Below are 18,809 nucleotides of genomic sequence, written 5' to 3'. Positions count from 1 at the left end.
GGGGCCAGTACAACAACAACAAAAAATGCATGAAATGTATGCGTTCACTACTGTAAGTCGCTCTGGATAAGAGCGTCTGCTAAATGACTAAAATGTAAATGTAGCAGTGTGAAACTAACAGTTATCTTGTTAGTTAGCAGTGTGAAACTGCAGGGTTTAGGGTTGTCTCTTTCGGTAACCCTGGAGAGCCCTGGCATGTATGGCCTTGCTATATTTGGGGTAACAGTTCCTTTTAGAGACTCAAGATCAAAGGTGATGTTCTGTAGGCAGGTGGTCAGTCTGTTTTGGATAAAGCAAGTCTATACGTACTACGGAACAGATACCAGGCCAAGGCATTGACCAAGGGACCAACTCTTGTTTTGTATAAACTATGGTCAGTAAAACACAAGTCATTTTTATTTGACTGGAGTACAGTACCTTGTGAATCTGTTATCTAGCTTATTAGCTGTGTTGTAACAGTGTTTCGTCTGTCATGGACTGTGACTTCTATCTCTGATTTATTAGTCTGATGACAGAGACCCACTCCAGCCAAGAGTCTCTCAGGTTACAGTCTTAAAGATTTTCTCTCTCTCTCTCACACACACACACACACACACACACACACACACACACACACACACACACACACACACACACACACACACACACACAAACAAAACACATACACACATTCACACACACACACACACACACACACACACACACACACACGCACACATGCAATGTCGCCTCGGTGTCACTACCAGCCATTCTTTCAATGACTAACTCTTCCGCATCAGGCACTGATGTCATCCAATATATAACACCTGCATAGCAAGAATACATATAAAGTTACACATGTATCCTTTGCTTTCAAATTCATATTGGAACTAGATATTAATCTATTCCTCAATGTACAATATTTTACACAGCTGCATAGTTATCGGATAATACAAAAAATTATAAAGTATTGGATTTGTTCCTCTCCCTCAACTTTAGGTTATGCATTAGTTATGACTTATTTGTTTCAATTAATATGCTCATGTATAAAACCTCATGAAAATGTCCCCTAAGTACAGCAATATATTCCTATTCTCATGTCTAAGACATGTACCGTAATGACACAATGTATGTAAGATATCACATTGCAGACGCACACACGCACTCACACACTATGTGTTATGCAGCCATGACAACCATATAATGTCACTTCAGCTCAGGATTTCAAATGCAGAAACCTAGTAAGTCTCGTGGCATACTTCTGCAGTGAGATCATTCTCTTTTTCAAATAACAGAACTAAATACATGTAGACATTTGATAAGATAATCACTATTTGTTTGACACTCATTCACCTAGCACATACAGTACATTAGTGACTGTCATATGAGTCAGTGTTCCAGCTTTTTTTTATCACCATGGTGCCATATTCACAAATATATGGTGAATCTAAAAAACTCTTAGTACAAAACTCCAAACTGGTAACATTTGTAATGCAAGTAAAGAACAAGAAGGCCCGCACATTGTTAAAGCTCCCAATTCACCGCTTTATTGACAACGTTTCCATCCGAAACAAATCTTCGTCAGGACAAACAAACAAACTGAACGTTCACATCCCAAAATATACTAATTTCACCTCACATGACCACTAAGCACATGATGCATGGTAAATAAAGGCATGAAATGTATGCATTCACTACTGTAAGTCGCTCTGGATAAGAGCGTCTGCTAAATGACTAAACTGGGTGCAAAAACTATTTGTGTATCTCTAATAATTCGATATCAATGAGATGGGTACATGTAGTAGTTACAGAAAATAATGTATATTTACAAAATGACTAAGTAGGAGACCTGGAAGGCAAGACAAATCAAAGTGACATATTCAAGTAAGAAATGGTCTGATATCAAACTCTTGGTTAAGACCTTTAGGAGACATGCTACACAAACGGTGAATCCAATACAATTCTCTTTTCAATAATAGATTATCAGGATCTCCCCCCCTCTTAACATGTACGATACCAATGTATCTCAGAGAGCTAATGTTGTGACGAGCCTCCATGAAATACACAGCCACAGGGTTTCTCTGGTCAAGGGTACTGATAATACTCCTGTGTTATGCTATTCTTGTTTTCAGAGCTTGTTTCATTTTTACTTTAGCTTTTTAATGTATTTTACCTCAGACAATCTGGTAATAAGGTTGTTAACTAGCACTCCTAGCAGCTTACACTAACTAGCTAGCTGGCTAACATTTACTGTGGTAAGTTGATTAAAAAAAAGTTGACATTTTGAAAACGTTGTAGATGAAGTTCGATCAATAACTGATTTTTAAATATACAAGTAGGAAAGCCTTAAATAATTAGTAATATGTTGGATGAGTGTGTTGGGGGCAACTCGCCACCCCTACTAGGGGGTAACTGGCCCCTGGGAGCTAGTTACCCCTTTATGGTTATGAATGTCTTTCTACCTGTCATTTAGACAATGACTGGTCCAGTTAGCGCTAGTTTATGCTAACTTGCTAGATAGCAACTTCACTAGCAGTAAATGCTTGTCAGCTAGCTAGTAGCATAAGCTGCTTGGAGTGCGAGCTTGCAACCTTATTACCAGATCGTCTGAGGTAAAAAACATGAAATAGATTAAATAACTTAATTGCAGTTGTAAATGTTTCCACTAGTGACGGATAGCTTTACAGTTAATGTTACAGTCACAGGTGGGGACTGGATTAGGTGTGAGCAATGCAAGATGTGGATCATGAGTTGTGCTCCAATTTTAATTGAGATAGTTTTATTTGTGACCTACAGTGCATTCGGAAAGTATTCAGACCCCTTGACTTTTTCCACATTCTGTTACGTTACAGCCTTATTCTAAAGTTGATTAACTGCTTTTTCCCGTCACCAATCTAAACACAATACTTTTATTTATTTATTTCACCTTTATTTAACCAGGTAGGCCAGTTGAGAGCAAGTTCTCATTTACAACTGCAACCTGGCCAAGATAAAGCAAAGCAGTGCGACAAAAACAACAACACAGAGTTACACATGGGATAAACAAACGTACAGTCAATAACACAATAGAAAAAAAGTCCATGTACAGTGTGTGCAAATGCTATTTACAGATGGCCTGTTTACAGGTGCAGTGATAAGCGGTAAGCTGCTCTGACAGCTGATGCTTAAATACTTAAATACCCCATAATGAACAAGCAAAAACAGGTTTGTAGAAATTTGAGCAAATGTATATCACATTTACATAAGTATTCAGACCCTTAACTTAGTACTTGTTGAAGCACCTTTGGCAGGGATTACAGCCTTGAGTCTTCTTGGGTATGACACTACATGCTTGGCACACCTAGTTTCTCACATTCTTCTCAGCAGATTCTTTCAAGCTCTGTCAGGTTGGATTGGGAGTGTTGCTTCACATCTATTTTCAGGTATCAACAGAGATGTTTATTTGGGTTCAAGTCCGGGCTCTGACTGGGCCACTCAAAGACATTCAGAGACTTGTCCCGAAGCCACTCCTGCTTTGTCTTGGCTGTGTGCTTAGGGTTATTGTCCTGTTGGATGGTGATTCTTTGCCCTAGTATGAGGGCCTGAGACTTTGGATTAGGTTTTCATCAAAGATCTCTCTGTACTTTGCTCCATTCAACTTTCCCTCAATCCTGACTTGTCTCCCTGCCGCTGAAAGACATCCCCACAGCAGGATGCTGCCACCACCATGCATCACCGTAGGGATGGTGCCAGGTTTCTTCCAGACGTGACGCTTGGCATTCAGGCCAAAGAGCTCAATCTTCGTTTCATCAGACCAGAGAATCTTGTTTCTCATGGTCTGAGAGTCCTTTAGGTCATTTTGGCAAACTCCAAGTGGGCTGTCATGTGCCTTTTTACTGAGGAATGGCTTCGGTCTGGCCACTCTACAATAAAGGCCTGATTGGTGGATTGCTGCAGAGATGATTGTCCTTCTGGAAGGTGCTCCCATCTCCACAGAGGAACTCTGGAGCTCTGTTAGAGTGACCATCGGGTTCTTGGTAACCTCTCTTACCACCTCCCTTGGTCACCTTCCTTCTCCCCGGATTGCTCAGTTTGGCCGGACGGCCAGCTCTAAGGAGAGTCTTGGTGGTTCCAAACTTCTTCCCTATAAAAATGATGGCGGCCACTGTGTTCTTGGGGACCCTCAATGCTACAGAAATGTTTTGGTACCCTTCCCCAGATCTGTGCCTCGACACAATCCTGTCTCGGAGCTCTACGGACAATTCCTTCGATCTCATGGCTTGGTTTTTGCTTTGACATGCACTGTGGAACGTTATGTAGACCGGTGTTTGCCTTTCCAAATCATGTCCAATCAATAGAATTTACCACAGATGAACTCCAATCAAGTGTTAGAAACATCTCAAGGATGTCAATGGAAACAGGATGCAACTGAGCTTAATTTTGTGTCTCATAGCAAAGGGTCTGAATATTTATGTAAATAAGGTATTTTAGTTTTTATTTGTAATAAACTTGCAAAACAAAACAGTTTTTGCTTAGAAATTATGGGGTACTGTGTGTAGGTTGAAGAGGATTTTTGTTTTTTTTCTCATCAAATGTTTTTCTCCCAAACGTTGCTTTCTTGTGTCAGCAATTAGACATTGTTCTTAGGGGGGCTAGTACCCTAATGATGCCCTTTTTCTTAATGGCCTTGCCCGTTATATGGTGAATGAACATTGTGCAATTGTTCGTAAAGTTACACTGGGTACATCGGCCACATCTATAATTACCGTCCGGCACATTCTCTAAGAATGTACTACGTGACACTGATAGAAGATCAGACCTCACCACCATTTGACTGATGTTGGGGGCGCGTCTGAAGACTGCCCGCGGGGGTTCTTTAAACGTCTTTTCCAGTTGTGGATCAGTGCTCAAGATGTACCAGTGTTTTTTAATAATGTGGTCGAACTGTTTGCCAAGTGAGGAGCACTGAAGGAGGCACTGAACGCGTTGTTCAGGAGGGCGGGGTGGTTTGGGCATGAGGCTGTCATCCTGGGTCATATTTTTATAACGATCCCTTGCGTCATGCAGCTATTCCTCTGGGTAACCCCGCTGTCTGATACGCTCATCCAGACAGTCGGCTTGTTTGTCATAGTCACTCTGTGTACTACAAATCCTGCGTATGCAACTGTATTGGCTGAAGGGGTATGGAGGCTCTTTTTTAGGCTTATAGGTTGAAAGCTGTCTCCGCGTAACAGGGAAGTCCTGTCCGTCAGCTTCCTGTATAGGTCCGTGCTAAAGCCACCCCCCTCTTAACTTAAAGGATCCACCCTTTTTTTTCAATTTTCGCCTAAAATGATATATCCAAATCTAACTGCCTGTAGCTCAGGACCTGAAACAAGGATATGCATATTCTTGATACAATTTGAAAGGAAACACTTTGAAGTTTGTGGAAATGTGAAATGAATGTAGGAGAATATAACACATTAGATCTGGTAAAAGACCATCGTCTTTGAAATGCAAGAGAAAGGCCATAATGTATTATTCCAGCCCAGGCACAATTTATATTTTGGGCTCTAGATGACAGCAGTGTATGTGCAAAGTTTTAGACTGATCCAATGAACCATTGCATTTCTGTTCAAAATGTTGTATCAAGACTGCCCAAATGTGCCTAATTAATAACTTTTCAAGTTCATAACTGTGCACTCTCCTTAAACAATGCTGGTAGTATTTCACTGTAATAGCTACTGTAAATTGGACAGTGCAGTTAGATTTATAAGAATTTAATATTTTTGATAATATCAGATATGTCTATGTCCTGGGAAATGTTCTTGTTACTTACAACCTCATGCTAATCACATTAGCCTACGTTAGCTCAACCATCCTGTGGGGGGGACACCGATCCGCTAGAGGTTAATCAAAATGTCAAGAAAACTTGTTTCATGTGCATCAAAGGTGAGGGTGAATTTCAAATGTTCACTGCTTGTATTGATGAAAGAGTGTAATCGATTCTGGAATGTAAGGAATAAGGCATCAATGAAGCATTTCCAGAGCCTGATATGGTGCAAGATTGAATTGTTACGGCTGAAAAAATCACATTCTTGTCAAACAACCCCACATACAGATTGGCATAATTTGGTGCCATTTTACTACCCATAGCTGTTCCCTTCTGTTGAATGATCATGTCATTTTCAAACATAAAAAAGTTCTTAGATACAATCTCAGCCAGTTCAACAATACAGTTAGTGCTAGGGAGTGTGCCAGTGGGTTGTTGAATAAGACAGTGTGCCATGGCTTCTAGGCCTCCCTGATGGAGTATGCAGGGATTAAACATCAAAGCAAGCCATAAGCATCTCCCCATTCATATTGTGCATTGTCTTGAGGGTGTTAATCATGGCTATAGGATCGCGTACATATGCAGGGAGTGACACCACACTGGGTTTTAGAAAGAAATCTACAAACGTAGCAATATTTTCAGTCAATGAGCCAATGGAGGCCACAATAGGTCTCCCTGGTGGCTTATCCAAACGTTTGTAGATTTTGTAAGGCATGAATAACACTCCTGATTGGATTGTCTACTTTCATGAACTCATTTTCTTTTTGCATGTCTCCACTTTCCACGAGAGACTTCAGCTTGCAGTGTATCTCATCTTTGAACAGTGGTGTGGGGTCACGTGACAATTTCTGATAGAAAGTGGTGTTGTTCAATTGTCCCCGGATCTCATTCACATAGTCATCACGGTTTAACAACACCACAGCTCCGCCCTCATCAGCATTACGCCCTATCAAAGTGGAATCATAAAAAATAAAAAAAAATCATCCTATGCTTGTCTCTGTTCTTTAGGGAGATTATTGTCGACTGTATTCTCGTTTCACATTCAGAATCTGAGACACATTTTTTCTTGGGAGAGATTCCTGTATCTTGGCAGACGAAAGGTGGATTTGACTCGAAAAGGGGTATGACACTGCTGTCATCTAGAGCCCAAAATATAAATTGTGGGACACGTCATTTTCTATTGTGTCACCCATAGCCTGAACACTTGTCTCAACCATACTTAACACATCCACATTTGGACTGTTATCATTTATGGGATAGAAGAACTCCCTATGTAATAACCGACGCTGGAGATGAGAAGCAGGTACGGGGAGTCAACATTTATTCAGGAACAGACAGGTAACAAAACAGGAACAGCGTCAGCACACTGGTAAACAATGACAAACGACAATTAATGCTGAAGCCGGGAATAGAGCGGGGAACCAGACAAATATAAGGGAGATAATGACGCAGGTGATTGAGTCCAGGTGAGTCCAATAATCGCCTGATGGGGGGGAAGGCAGGTGTGCGTAATGCTGGGGAGCCTGGCGTCTTTGAGCGACAGGGTGGGGGCGCGGGGGCAGGCGTGACACCCTAAGTCTCAACGTACAAAATAATTTCTGAAACTCTATTGTGGTGTCAAAGTCATTACATAATGCATTGGGGATGAAAGATAAGGCCTTACTAAAGGCCAACTCACATCTAGTGGTTATAGGACTTGAAGAAAGGTTGATCACACTCAGGCATTCTGACTGTGTGTCCAATAGCGGCCTTTGTAACATTTGTAACGCAGCCAGTCTTACATTAAAACCTTTCGTTGTGCATTCATTTTGTTTGGAGACATCTTTCACCACACAACCATTGACCCAAAATAGAAGTTTACTGTGGAATATAATGAGTACATTAGTTTAATCACCTGAACACAACATAATGATATCTTCTCAATGTAGTTATTTTAACTACCAGTTAATCCAATAGAAAAAATGATATTTGAATGTAATATGTAAATTGTAATATGTAAATTACAGTACATTAGGCAATACATTTACATTTACGTCATTTAGCAGACGCTCTTATCCAGAGCGACTTACAAATTGGTGCATTCACCTTATGATATCCAGTGGAACAACCACTTTACAATACACTTGTACTACCCATAGAAATTGACTGAACATCAATTTTTCATAATTTCTATCCCATGTGTGATCAAAGGTGTGATTATTGAAGACATATTACACAATGTAATCAAATGAAATAAACATCATGTTTAGCAGGCAGTAGTTTGCATCAAGCCTGCCTGGAACATTTGGCCATAGGTTCTCATCAAAATCGCAGTAAATATCCTCATTGTTTATGCACCTGAGGAAAAACATTTTGGCATGGCGAATCCAAGCCTGACATAGGTCTGGATTGAAATCATTGCATGCCTCATCCATGGCCTGAAGGAGGGTGGCACGCTCGTGGGGATGGCAATCACACATCTTCCACCTGTATTGTAATATGTATTGTATTTTACAGTATTGTATTGACTTATGTATTGTAGTGGTCCTGTACGTGGCTCAGTTCATAAGAGCATGGCGTTGCGTGGTGCATAAGAACAGCCCTTAGCCGTGATATATTGGCCATATACCACACCCCCTCTGACCTTATTGCTTAAATATATTCTACTTTTTATGTTTCTACTTTACAGCCATACATTTTCATGATGCAGCTCTCAAAATCTGTAGACCAACCAATTTACATGTAAAATGTAAAGAATCATATCAAAAGTAGTGTGAGCATTGGATTGTGAAAGGCAATTACTTTGTATGAACATGTATTGCAATGTAAAACATTGAGTTTGGTGAAAAAGTGACCGTGTGATTTTATGTGTTGTACTTAGTCAATTGAAAATGTGCTTAGAGCTTGAAACATCTGACTTGTTGATGATCTGTTTTGAGTTTTGTACTAAGATTTGTGAAAATGTCCAACGTACTGGTGAAAATTCCACCAAGGCAAGAGAAAAAAAAACCTACTACAGTAACATTGACCCCTGGCCTGTGAGCGCCTGACATCACCAGGCGTTAAATTAGTTGATAGACTAAAAAGAAAGAGTTCCAAACCTGCTTGAGAAATTGCTATTTGCTAAGAAGCTTTTTTTGTTTATTTTTTTACCATTTTAATTGAAAACAATCACAGCAAGTTACTTAATTGTATCACAGAAATGCTTAGATATTGAAATAAAAATGGCTGCATTGGGCCTTTAAGCACACAACAACAACACAAGTCACATGTCTGGCAGGGACGCAGCTGCCTGACAGTAAGTGTGATAGGCACCCGCATGGGTACTCAAAGTTCCTCTGTTCATGGATTAATTGTCACATCACTATTCTAATGGCCTTTGGTGTAGAATTTCCCTAAGGGAGAGCAGTGATAAGGTGATCCTGGCAGGATGATCATTCTGTCCCCTGGCAGCCCCCTACACAGTGCCAGGGCGCTCTCTCTCTGTTACATAACTATACAGTCAGCCTCAGCTGAGGGAGGGAGGGAGGGAGGGAGGGAGGGAGAACAGCTTTGAAATATATCTATATCGCTTTACCTGTTCAATTGTCATTTAAATGAACGATGGATATTGATTCTTTAAGAACTTTTATGCCTTAGGAGTTTAGTACAACTGGCACACTGGTATATAGTGTCATAAGCCAAGAATTAAATACATTTCAGTCAATTGTGTATCTATTTATTGTCATTAGATTTTTTAAAGAACAATCTAAATGTCTGTCAATCTTTGCATGTATAGCTCTGTCTATGAATTTCCAACTTCATAAACTTGATAGGTGGCTACGGATGTAGGATCTTAATTTGAACCAGTTTGCTACAGCAGGAATATATTCCTGAGCAACAGGAAATGTAAATTATTATGTGGATTAGGGGTTGAATCGTTTTTCATTAGGGCAAGTCAAGTCTGAAATTTCAAAGTGGAAATTACGAACTTTAGAAGCCTTTCCTGCTGTGCAGGAAAAGGATCAGCATCAAAAGAGTAATCAAATTAAGTATTACAGAGAAACAGCAAAACATTTTTGTTTTATTTATTCATCAAGAAGGAATCAATAGGCCACATAGCTTGATTAAATTAATTTGCAAACATACCTCCTGCCCATCACTGGCAGCTAAAATCCAGTGTCACTCTACACTCTCTCTCCTCCACTGACAATACTGCAACTATTAGACTCTAGAATACCTAGCATCTTGTCTAGGCATCTCTTTGCTCTATGCACCTAGGAAGGAACCACTTACTTGGGGGAATAGAGGGGGGTACTCTTTGCCTGGTCCAGTCAGTGTGTCCCCTCCACAATATATATATATATATAAATAAATAATAATAATAAAATGTGGGCTTAAAAATGAAGTTGAGTAATTCATTTAACATCTGTAAAAACAGATGGCATTTAACAAAATGTAAAAACAGGACAAATCTGAGGGAGTGTGCCTTTGTTCCCCCTATGTGCATGATGCCACTTTCTATGTTCTATGTTCTCGTCCCTCTGGGTCCACACCACCTGTGGACCCAGAGGGACGAGCACGACCAGGACAGGCCAGATTGGGCCAGGTCAGAGGCTATCTCTGTGGGGCGTGGCTCACAGCAGGCATGGGTGAGCCACAGTGTTGGAGCTGTGACCACACCATGCTGACATGTGACAGGGAGTTTAGAGCTCCCCGTGGACACATTAACCCTGCCAAACACGCACACACACACACACACATAACTTGGTCTGCAGTATCAAGTTGCCACTTTATTTTCCATATCAACTTTACAATAGAACATAAGACACATGCTGCATCCCCTTCAACTCACCAAAACATCCCAAACGCTCTCACAATTTCCTATATCTATCCTACCCTGTTGTTCTAAAGGTCTTCGAAAGCCAAGTTAACAGATTACCGACCATTTCGAATCCCACCGTACCTTCTCCGCTATGCAATCTGGTTTCAGAGCTGGTCATGGGTGCACCTCAGCCACGCTCAAGGTCCTAAACGACATCATAACCGCCATCGATAAGAGACATTACTGTGCAGCCATATTCATCGACCTGGCTAAGGCTTTTGACTCTGTCAATCACCACATTCTTATTGGCAGATTCGACAGCCTTGGTTTCTCAAATGATTGCCTCACCTGGTTTACCAACTACTTCTCTGATAGAGTTCAGTGTGTCAAATTGGAGGGCCTGTTGTCCGGACATCTGGTAGTCTCTATGGGTGTGCCACAGGGTTCAATTCTCGGGCCGACTCTCTTCTCTGTATACATCAATGATGTTGCTCTTGCTGCAGACGACACCATTCTGTATACTTCTGGCCCCTCATTGGACACTGTGTTAACTAACCTCCAGACGAGCTTCAATGCCATACAACTCTCCTTCCGTGGCCTCCAACTGCTCTTAAACGCAGGTAAAACTAAATGCATGCTATTCAATCAATCACTGCCCGCACCTGCTCGCCCGTCCAGCATCACTACTCTGGACGGCTCTGACTTAGAATACGTGGACAACTACAAATACTTGGGTGTCTGGTTAGACTGTAAACTCTCCTTCCAGACTCACATTAAGCATCTCCAATCCAAGATTAAATCTAGAATTGGCTTCCTATATCGCAACAAAGCATCCTTCACTCATGCTGCCAAACACACACTCGTAAAACTGACCATCCTACCAATCCTTGACTTTGGTGATGTCATCTATAAAATAGCCTCCAACACTTTACTCAACAAACTGGATGCAGTCTATCACAGTGCCATCCGTTTTGTCACCAAAGCCCCATACACTACCCACCATTGCGACCTGTACTCTCTCGTTGGCTGGCCCTCGCTTCATACTCGTCGCCAAACCCACTGGCTACAGGTTATCTACAAGTCTCTGCTAGGTAAAGCCCTGCCTTATCTCAGCTCCCTGGTCACCATAGCAGCACCCACCCGTAGCAAGCGCTCCAGCAGTTATATCTCACTGGTCACCCCCAAAGCCAATTCCTCCTTTGGCCGCCTTTCCTTCCAGTTCTCTGCTGCCAATGACTGGAACGAACTGCAAAAATCTCTGAAGCTGGAGACTCATATCTCCCTCACAACTCACAGATCACTGCATCTGTACATAGCCCATCTGTAAACAGCCTATCTATCTACCTACCTCATCCCCATACTGTATTTATTTATCTTGCTCCTTTGCACCCCAGTATCTCTACTTGCACATTCATCTTCTGCACATCTACCATTCCTGTGTTTAATTGCTATATTGTAATTACTTCGCCACCATGGCCTATTTATTGTCTTAACTTACCTCATTTGCTCTCACTGTATATAGATTTTTTGTTTTCTTTTGTTCTACTGTATTATTGACTGTATGTTTTGTTTATTCCATGTGTAACTCTGTGTTGTATGTGTCGAATTGCTACGCTTTATCTTGGCCAGGTCGCAGTTGCAAATGAGAACTTGTTCTCAACTAGCCTACCTGGTTAAATAAAGGTGAAATAAAAAATAAAACAATCTTGACATGTACTTAAAGTGACCATTAGATACCCACATACTGCAACCTACACTGTTCACATAGACACACACACTCATTCAAAGTTGTGTCATTTTGTTACTAAACTCATCTCTGTAAACTTCATGAACAAAAATGCACTAGTACCTCTTGATAAGCATGGTCCGTTAAATAAATGGACAACTCAAATAATTTAATTCGTTTAACACACATTTATTCCAAGGTAATCTTAACTACTGGTTTTAAAAGACTGTCTTGTGACTAGATAAAACAAGTGCTGATAATCATGAGACAAAGTGCTGATGTGGAACAGGACAGCTGTGCCCTACGGGTTTCAGTGCTGTGTTAACTGTGTCCACTGTGTTCCCTGGCAGAGACCAATAATGAACAGACCCAGGGAGTTGGGTAACTTAACACTCTCTGATGGATAAAAAATGGCAGGGTGATAACCTCTAAAACTCTCCCTAATATACCTGAGACCCAGCTAAGTCTGCCTAAACAGAAAAATAAGAAAAACAGAATCATATTGGATCATGGTTCTGATGAGGTGAAAAGAAAGCTGTATATTTTTGTTCAAACCTAGGGCTCTATTCAATTTGTACCGCAGAAGTGCAGCGTTACAGCGGAATTGAAATGTAAAGGCAATGTTCCCGTGTTAGCAGGGACTGCATACACGGTAAACACTGCATATGTCGGTTCAGTCAGAAATGACCTTAACATTTCTATCGCACAATCTGTAACACTTCAGCAACACAGATTGAATAGAGCCCCTAGTGTTAGAGCAAATTGAGAGAGTATTTTCAACAGAGTATATTCAGAATCAGACATCCTAGTACTGTATACTCCCAACTCTGCAACATAAACAACTAACTATTGCCCCCTGTCTACTGTCTGATGTCATTGCAACTCCTGTTCCGTCTAGAAGTTGTCCTCCTCTCTTCCGCTCCCATCTTCCTCATCCAGCCTCTCGTCCTCATCATCGCTCCCTTCTCTGTTCATGGTGCGGTTCACTCTGGCCAGTAGCAACGGTAGGTTGACTGCTAATGGGTTGTCCTCATCTTCATCATCAGCATCACGCTTGGGGTAGAAGCGTCTAGCCTTCGCCAAGAAGTCCTCAGCAGCATCCAGGTATATGAGACGATCCTATATGAAAAGGAGAGAGGGGGGGAAGAGAGAGGAAGGGAAGAGAGAGGAAGATGGAGAGAGGAGGGAAAGCGAGAGGAAGATGGAAAGCGAGAGGTAGATGGAGAGGGTGAAAAACAAAGAGTGAAGGAAGAAGAGAAAAGACCCAAAGAGGGAAGGAAGGAAGAGTAAACAGAGGAAGAGGGGAGGTATAAGAGTCATCATCATCATCAAACAGGAAGTGATTTGGAGAAGTAAGTGAAAGACATTATAACCATAATTCAAAATGTCCCTTCTCTGTTAGTTTCTGTTCTCACCAGGATGAAGAGGTATCTCTCAGGTGGGGCCTCCCGGGTGTTGAAGATAGATGTCTCAGAGTGGAGCGTGTGCAGTAGTGTACGTGACGCCGAGGCGTTCTTCATACGGTCATACGACGCACTAGCAGACACCGTCAGCAGAGACTCCGCCTCCGCCATGAACCCTGAGCCAATGAGAGTTCACGGTTGCTGAGATTAGATTTTATTATTTTTTTCTTTCTCTCCTTTTGCCCTTCCATTTGTTCTCTATCACCCTCATTTTACCCTTCCATTTGATCTCTCTCACCTAAATTCTCCAGGATCATCTTCCACTTGTCCCTGACCTCCCGACGTAGATCTCTCATACCCTCAATGTCCACACTCAGACGCCGGTGCGCCTACAGAGGGAAAGGGTGCAAGGTTACATACAAACAATATTAACCTAGTACACAACTATCACCACAAACACAGGTCAATCAACTAGAGTAAGTCTACTGTGAGATAGCAGCACATTCACCCAACAAACAGGAGACAACAACGTTGTTGTTGGACAGGCATGGTACCCAGTTGGATAATTATACCAGAGCGCATAATATTAATTGAAATGACGTGGAAACAACTTTGATTCAACCAGTGTGTGCCCAGTGGGTCCCTCTTTGGAACCCAAACTCTCTGTTGTCATACAGTAAGTGTCCCCTGTCCCCCTCCCTGGGTCCCCCCTCTGGTACCAGCGAGCCCCTGCGTGTCTGGTTCCTGTTCTGGATGAGGTTGTACAGGATCCGGTCATCGTCTCTCTCTGAGTGGCTCGGGTCGCCTGGCTCACTCCATAGGTTCTGTTCCTGTTCCCTTCGCTTCTTCGCCTCACGGTCAAAGTACTCCAAAGTGTCAGGACTGAAACAAATAGACAAAATAACAAATAGACACTCACACACACAAACGAACACAGGCGCGCGTGGTCTATCAGGGGAACATCGGGATGACTGTGAAGCTGTTATCAATTCAATAGATATAAAGAGGATCTTTGTTTGTTGGTTCCACACCTGTGTATTACACTAGTGTGACTAAATCTGATGGCTACGGATGGAGAGCGTGACATACAGTTGAAGTCGGAAGTTTACATACACTTAGGTTGGAGTCATTAAAACTCGTTTTTCAACCACTCCACAAATGTCTTGTTAACAAACTATAGTTTTGGCAAGTCGGTTAGGACATCTACTCTGTGCATGACAAGTAATTTTTCCAACAATTGTTTACAGACAGATTATTTCACTTATAAGTCAAAAGTTTACATACACTAAGTTGACTGTGCCTTTAAACAGCTTGGAAAATTCCAGAAAATGATGTCATGGATTTAGAAGCTTCTGATAGGCTAATTGACATCATTTGAGCCAATTGGAGGTGTACCTGTGGATGTATTTCAAGGCCTACCTTCAAACTCAGTGCCTCTTTGCTTGACATCATGGGAAAATCAAAAGAAATCAGCCAACATCTCAGAAAAATTGAGGTGTAGACCTCCAATTGTCATGGTGTAGACCTTCACAAGTCTGGTTCATCCTTGGGAGCAATTTCCAAACGTCTGAAGGTACCACGTTCATCTGTACAAACAATAGTACGCAAGTATAAACACCATGAGACCACGCAGCTGTCATACCGCTCAGGAAGGAGAAGACGCATTCTGTCTCCTAGAGATGAATGTACTTTGGTGCGAAAAGTGCAAATCAAACCCAGAACAACAGCAAAGGACCTTCTGAAGATGCTGGAGGAAACGGGTACAAACAAAAGTATCTATATCCGCAGTAAAACGAGTTCTACATCGACATTTCCTGAAAGGCTGTTCAGCAAGGAAGAAGCCACTGCTCCAAAACCGCCATAAAAAAATCCAGACTACGGTTTGCAACTGCACATGGGGACAAAGATCGTACTTTTTGGAGAAATGTCCTTTGGTCTGATGAAACAAAAATAGAACTGTTTGGCCATAATGACCATCGTTATGTTTGGAGGGAAAAGGGGGAGGCTTGCAAGCCAAAGAACACCATCCCAACCGTGAAGCATGGGGGTGGCAGCATCATGTTGTGGGGGTGCTTTGTTGCAGGAGGGTCTGGTGCACTTCACAAAATAGATGGCATCATGAGGACGGAAAATTTGGTGGATATATTGAAGCAACATCTCAAGACATCAGTCAGGAAGTTAAAGCTTGGTCGCAAATGGGTCTTCCAAATGGACAATGACCCCAAGCATACTTCCAAAGTTGTGGCAAAATGGCTTAATGACAACAAAGTCAAGGTATTGGAGTGGCCATCACAAAGCCCCGACCTCAATCCTATAGAAAATTTGTGGGCAGAACTGAAAAAGTGTGTGCGAGCAAGGAGGCCTACAAACCTGACTCAGTAACACCAGCTCTGTCAGGAGGAATGGGCCAAAATTCACCCAAATTATTGTGGGAAGCTTGTGGAAGGCTACCCGAAACGTTTGACCCAAGTTAAACAATTTAAAGGCAATGCTACCAAATACTAATTGAGTGTATGTAAACGTCTGACCCACTGGGAATGTGATGAAATAAATAAAAACTGAAATAAATTATTCTCTCTACTAATATTCTGACATTTCACATCCTTAAAATAAAGTAGTGATCCTAACTGACCTAAGACAGGGAATTTTTAATAGGATTAAATGTCAGGAATTTTGAAAAGCTGAGTATAAATGTATTTGGCTAAGGTGTATGTAAACTTCCGACTTCAGCTGTAACTCTCAAATCTATGGATTGGTGTGGAGAGACATGAGGGTGAGAAATCACATGAGGAATTGTGACATTAAGCATCATGTTGTGTGTCGTGATAAGTGTGTGTAAGTCACAGGAGGTTGGTGGCATCTTAATTGGGGAGGACGGGCTCATGGTAATGGCTGGAGCTGAATAGGTGGAATGGTATCAAATACATCAAACACATGGTTTGATGCCATTCCATTCGCTCCATTCCAGCCATTATTATGAGCCATCCTCCCCTCCGCAGCCTCCTGTGGTGTAAGTGTGTCGGGGTGTCATGGTGATAAGTGTGTATGTCAGTATGTCGGGGTGTCATGGGTTGTCATGGTGATAAGTCTATATGTCAGTGTATCGCAGTGTCATGGATTGTATACCTGATTAAAGGCTCCTTCTCCTCCTCACTTTCATCATCGCTAAAGCAGCAGCAGCAACAGAACCGAGCACAGAACCTCTTGAAGGCAGCCCCCATCTCTGCTAGAGAGAGAGAGGGAAGTAGAGCGGTAGAAGATAGCGTGAGAGCAGTTAGAGGTCCAGATAAGGTCTAGTGTCCAGATATGGTTAAACTCTTCAGACAAGAGAGGGTATACGGTACCGTTTCTCAAGTCCTATCCAGGTACAGGACAGGGAAGAAGGAAAAAATGTCCTCTCCAACCGGTGAAGTTGGTCCAACACACTATCTCCACCTCTTTCTGTCTACCAGTCCCCTGCTGAGGATAGGTGACCCAGTGGTGTAGGATGGGGGCTCGGACCTGGAACCACCCTCCGAGTTTGATTCCAAAACAATATCCACAGGAGTAAAGAGAAAAAGTTTGTCAAGCACTCACAGAGCTGTTGAACACCCACAATTCTCACTCTGTTGATACCCTGCCTCCACGCTGAAAAAAATGGTTTCAAGAAAAATATCCTGTTCAGACAGAAACCATTCTAAAGAGAGTCGAGTGAACAGGTAATTTCCAACAACTAGTTTCCAGATTCAAAAGTCACAGATCTATGGGTTCCAATCTCCATCTGATATCCACGCTGTATATACTGGTGTGGAATCCTCTTCTCATTCCAGGTCCCGATGTCTGAGGTCCACAAGAGGTAGCCAGCTAAGGTCTCCAAATCCTGGCCCAGAGACTTTCCTCCTGGATCAGAGAAGCTGGAAGTGAGGATGACCCAGGAAATGTCTCACCACAAAGAGAGCACTGAGTAGTCTCTCCCCTCTCACTCATCACCACAGATCCACATGCACACACAAGACCTAACTCAGTCACAGCACAGTCATGTGAGCTGAACGATCCTCTGCCCCCCAGCAGCAATAGCAAGGCCCTAGCTACTGTACCCCCACCTTGTTACCCACATTCTCATCTCCTTTATCCATCCACTTAAAACCACACACTCTACAGATGAAAGAAGGCGACATATTGCATTTAAACAAAACAAAATGTTGTTTAGGGAATTTACTTCTTCAAAGTAAAATTTTTTGTTGCTAGATGTCACCGCCCCTAGGCCAATAACCTGGACGTATTCTACACGCAGTGGAAATGGTAAAATAGCAAATATATCAGAGAACCATTTCATCAGTGAACAAGATAGTCAGTGCTATTATGAAAAGACTCTAGATTCTATCCACGCAGAATGGACCTCTTTTTTGAAATTCTAGACTAAAGGTACGCTTTGGTTCACAAAATTATCTCTACACAAATGCTGTATCTTATATACCACTCATCCAAAAGGCAAAAAAAGGACAACATAGTAGATTGAAGTGTAAATGTTAATGGAGAGCTCCCATGAGATGCCAACTTTAGTCGGTGTTATAATCATGATATAAACACCTCAGCCTCAAGCACGAGTGCACAGAGAGCCATGCAAATGGTAGACAGGGTGAGAAAGAGGGCGACTGAGAAATGGAGCGTGACCATGTTCATTAGGGAATGCAATAGGAAACTTTTTAAAGCAATAAGTGTTTCTTATTGGACAGCCTGGTCTCATAGACTAGCGTAACATAGTAAACGTAAATCCGGGACACTCATATTAGTATGGCGTGTTACGTTACGTTTGGTATGGTTACATAACACCCAACGTTACTTAATAAGGCAAAAAAGCGAAAGTAGTGTGGTTGTCCCGGCTGTTTAACGTGAACGTCTAGCAACCCAAAGGTTGCTGTGGACAAGTCCATGTTCCAGTCCGTTTTGTTCAGTTCGGCACCTAATGGACAAAACCCTGTGTGTTGCCTGTATCTACTCAGTTAACAAACACTCAGTGGTTTGTGTCACGTTCCCTGTGAAATCTTCCTTATCAGAGGAGTCACTCCTAATATCACAAGTGTACATTTTGTAAATCAGGCTTTTCAGTGTATGGGCCTACAGGATAACCTACTCAACCAGGCATCT

At 42.0% G+C, this 18,809-nt stretch overlaps 1 protein-coding gene across 1 annotated transcript; it reads right to left on the bottom strand.

Annotated features, from left to right (window-relative positions):
* Positions 1 to 12,447: 12,447 nt before the first annotated feature.
* On the bottom strand, positions 12,448 to 17,656 carry mreg (melanoregulin). Its single transcript, XM_014204310.2, has 6 exons — positions 17,027 to 17,656; positions 16,809 to 16,905; positions 14,402 to 14,564; positions 13,981 to 14,071; positions 13,695 to 13,858; positions 12,448 to 13,398 (listed from the first exon to the last, which is right to left on the bottom strand). Exons 2-6 carry the CDS (start codon positions 16,901 to 16,903, stop codon positions 13,174 to 13,176), a joined length of 738 nt encoding a protein of 245 aa, XP_014059785.1. The 5' UTR covers positions 16,904 to 16,905; positions 17,027 to 17,656; the 3' UTR covers positions 12,448 to 13,173.
* Between the last annotated feature and the right edge of the window lie 1,153 nt (positions 17,657 to 18,809).

This window comes from Salmo salar, chromosome ssa06 (assembly GCF_905237065.1).
Source record: "Salmo salar chromosome ssa06, Ssal_v3.1, whole genome shotgun sequence".
NCBI lineage: Eukaryota > Metazoa > Chordata > Actinopteri > Salmoniformes > Salmonidae > Salmo > Salmo salar.
This window is presented reverse-complemented; position numbering and strand designations above follow the sequence as displayed.